Genomic DNA, 4,080 nt, shown 5'->3' on the forward strand with positions numbered 1-4,080 from the left:
CGACCTAAGTAGCTCTTTCACCCTAGGAAGTAAGTGTACAGTATATGCTCTTGCCGGACATTGCTGCACTCTCCCCAAGATACTCCTTGAGGAAGCATATAATCTTTTGGCTCTAAGAGCCCCTTTGGCATACTCATGTGGGAGAGCATTTGTATAATCACTCCCTCAAGATAATACCTAATTAGGAAATTTTTGTTTTCAGGATGAAATTTTTAGATCTACTTTGTAATCCTCATTTGAGTATGCTATAGAAAAAGAATTGGATTTCGAGTTTTCAGGATCTAGCTGTCCCAAATTTGCATGGTCACCATTAAATATTAGAACATTATTTTTTCAGGAACATATAGAGTAAGTGTGGATGTTTTCTTTTTGGGTTGGTCACTTGGTTGATGAGATTGGGTCCCTAAATTTTTTGTTTATCTAAAGGAGTGAATATACAATATGCTCCCACGAGGGCATATAATCTTTTGACTTTAGAGAATGTTGTAAAAATGGGTTCAAAATTCTGTTTCCAGGGAAAGCAGCAATTTGAATAGAGATTATCCTTTTTTTGGATAAAGGTGAACGATATTAACAATACTACATCTTAAGTTCGATTGCTATCACTGAACCACTAAAAATAAAATAAAAAAATATATATATATCCTAGGTTGAAATTATGTTGTGATTTGATCCAAGCTCTTGAACATGGGTTTCACATGATCTGGCAAAAATTTGGGTGTGTAAAGATTTTGTTATCATTCTTTTTAAAGCAAACATGTTCTAAACCACAAGCTTGATAATGGGCCTATTTCAAGCCTTTTGGCATTTGTAGTTTGCAAAATATAATTTGGTGGTATTACCCCACACCTTAGTCGTCATGTTGTGGTTTTCATTTCTACAACTAACACCAGTCATTAATACCTTTAAAAAGAAAAAAAAACTAACTTCTAATCTACTTGAAAAAATGGATAGGAGCTTGTCTTCCCCAATGAATTACCCAAAAAAAAAAAAAATACAGAAACTGTAAATTAAGATGCTTTATTATATTTATACCTAATGTCAACCTTGGAAATAGTTAAGGGGTGCGGTTTCTATAAGATTGCAACTTTAAACAATCCAATTAAGATGCACCTTAAAATTTTATCATAACATATAATTTTGTTGTAAAAAATTCTTAGTATTATCTTAAAATCTATTTTCATATCTAATTAGAAAATTTTAAATTACAAAAATGGTTAAAATCAAGTAGATCTATAAATATATGAAAATCTTGAAAATGGACGGTCTAGATAATGTGTTGCAAGATGCACTATTTCCAAGATTCAAAAACTTTTTGTTTTTCATATTCATAGATCTTGATGTCGAGATGATTGATTAGAGAGATTTTTCAACATTAAAACAACATTTTCGATAGATTTTTGAGGTGCATATGTGATTCTACATTTTAAGGTTGCAACCTTATATAAACTTTTCCCATAGTTAATACAACCATATTTTACGCCGAGATTGAGAAATAAACAAAAAATTTCCTCTTAGTGATGAATTGATGAACCCAAGCATTTGTGGCTTTCACAAAATAACCAAATTATCCTTCTACCTTCCCTTTAAAAATTTAATGCAAATAATTTTATTTTCCACACCATAATTTTTAGATTTTAAAAGTAGTTTTATTATTTATTGGGTTCCTGCATATGCACACCAATCAGAAATACACTTATACTTCACTTTTCTGGGTCAAGTTAAAAATGAATTTCTGGTTTAACCATAAAAAATCACGGCTCATCTATGGCCTAGCAACAATTTCTCAAAGAAAAAGCAAAATCTATGTACCACCTTTTTTTCACTGGTAAGCTTAGGATTTTTACATGCAACCAAGGTTTATCCATGATAAAAACTCCAAACCACAAAGCTGTGAAAGGGCATCACATAATTGTTAATACAAGTAGGTGAAAAACTCAAAAAAACATAAAAACACCTCATTAGGTGAAATCAACATTAATAAAGAATCTCACCTACTATCATATTATGCCATGCCCCAATTGTGCCAAGCTATGGTCCAAGATCACCACACCTATGTTTTGTATGTGCCCCTTATTGCTTGACCTTGAGAACCTTTCATGTGTTACAACCTCAAGGATTTACCTTGAAAACTGATGCCAAGAAAGGTTAACAACTCTTTCATTGGGGAAATTAGATATCTTCTTTGGGCAAATTATATAACTTATCATTGCCCCCACTTCATGAGGTAAGGAAAAACATGGCAAAGAAAAACCATGCTTAAAGATGATGACCCAATTAGGGTTTAGGCTTCTTACTAGGACTCACATGGTGGAGAAGCCCAAAACCTTTGAGAGCCTTGGAAATTTTCATCAAATTTGGCCTCCTAAGCCCAAATGACATCTTCCCAGTTGAGAATCTCAATGCATTTAGGCAACAAAGTTGAGGCTCATCATCCTCCTCTTCTTCTTCTTCTTCATCACTCCTGTCAAGATCAAAACCACCAACTCTCCCCAAAGCCCTAATTTTCCCTTCCTTTCCCCTAATTTTCCCTTTACTGTTCAGCACCATCCTTTTACTCTTTGCCCCCAAATCTTCCCCTTTTTTCACTGTGTCCTCATAAACCTCCCACAAAATGTCCATTCCTTCTCCACTCTCTTCCCCTGAAACACCAAACCCATCCACAATAAGCTTCCCACCCAATGTCTCTCTCCACTTGTTTTGCTTCTCCTCAAAAAGCCTACAAGCCAGGGTCCTCTTCCACTCTTTCTCTCTCCTCATAGACTTGTTTGAGGCACCCCCATCTCCCAATTTACCACTCTCTCTCTCTACATTCCCCATATCTTCCTCACCTATAGAACTGGTCTGGGACTCTGGGCTTAACTCTTCCTCTGAAACTCCCAGAACTGCTTCAAGGGACTCTAGGCTTAACTCTTCCTCTGAAACTCTTAGCCCTGCTTCAATGAAGTCAAGGACTTGAAGCAGCTGAATTTCTACTTTTTCACCCAGTTGAGCTCTAACTAAGCTCACCACCATGAGTGAGACATTTGGTAAGAAGCCACTGATGTATGGGGAACTTGGGCTGTGTTCATGGTGAGATTCTTGAGGTGGGTCTTTTTGCTGGGGTGTGATGCTGATGAGTATGAGGAGGAAGAGAGATGTGGAGAGGAGGAGAGGAGAGAGAAAGAAGAGGGCCCTTAGAAGGTAAGGGGAAAAAAATATGATGTAAAGGGAGTAGATGGGGTATGAGCATGCTAGAGAGAGCAAGTCATGGAGGTCTAGGAGAAGGTCTTGGAAGTGGGTTCTGCAGAGGTTGAGTTCTGTAAGCTCCATGTGTGCTAGAGAGAGAGAGAGAGAGAGATGTTGTGGTGGTTGATGGTACTAAGAAAGTGAGCAGGCATTGGGATATGTGAATTCCATTTTTTGCAAAACTAAAACTGAGCCATCAGGGCCTAAGAGATGTTCAGGAGGTGGTTTCTGAGAAATCCATTTCCTCTGGGCCTCAATTCTGTTTTTTTTTGTGGGAGAGAAAGAGAGAGAGAGGGAGAGAAGGAGGAATCTCGAGTGCAACCAGCGTGAATAAAGGAAGAAGAGGGTGAAGAAAGGTGTTGTTGTGTGGGTGTGGAGAAAAGATGGGGTAATCTTTAGAGAGAGAGAGGCGAAGGCTGGTCGGGTAAGCTTTAGAGAGAGAGAGGGGGCCAGTTAAAAGGAGAGATGTAGTTTGGTAGAGAGAGAGAGAGGATCAGTTTAGAGGGGGCTGTAGTTGGTTGAGAGTTAGAGAGAGGGTTAATCTTTTGTTGAATAGATAGTTCATTTGAGTTAGAGAGAGAGAGAGAGGGTTAAAAAATTTTAGTTAGAGAGAGAGGGAGGTTAATCTCTTGAGTTGGAGATGGTTGCGTGAGAGAGAGCGAGAGGGAGTTGATCTTTTGGCATAGAAATAGAGTTTATTGGGTTAGAGCAATGTTATCAAATTCGCTTCCTTTCGGCCCGATGATGCTTCCGTATAAACTTAAGCGAACGGAATCCTAATGCTATCGTTTCGATCAGATTTGGATGTGTTTTGGGTATGTTTCGAGATTGCTTCGACCGGTAAAAAAATAC

General features: G+C 37.7%; 1 protein-coding gene across 1 annotated transcript; it reads right to left on the reverse strand.

Moving 5' to 3' along the window:
• Positions 1-1,840: 1,840 nt before the first annotated feature.
• LOC18438225 (acidic leucine-rich nuclear phosphoprotein 32 family B protein) lies at positions 1,841-3,422 on the reverse strand. Its single transcript, XM_006848414.3, has one exon. It carries the CDS (start codon positions 3,310-3,312, stop codon positions 2,278-2,280), a length of 1,035 nt encoding a protein of 344 aa, XP_006848477.1. The 5' UTR covers positions 3,313-3,422; the 3' UTR covers positions 1,841-2,277.
• Between the last annotated feature and the right edge of the window lie 658 nt (positions 3,423-4,080).

This window comes from Amborella trichopoda, chromosome 6, assembly GCF_054954075.1.
Source record: "Amborella trichopoda isolate Santa Cruz 75 chromosome 6, AtrichopodaSantaCruz75HAP2 v2.0, whole genome shotgun sequence".
Lineage (NCBI taxonomy): Eukaryota > Viridiplantae > Streptophyta > Magnoliopsida > Amborellales > Amborellaceae > Amborella > Amborella trichopoda.

Bases quoted from the DNA above. Each gene is read 5' to 3' on its own strand.
- LOC18438225 (XM_006848414.3), bottom strand. From the start codon at position 3,312: ATGGAGCTTACAGAACTCAACCTCTGCAGAACCCACTTCCAAGACCTT.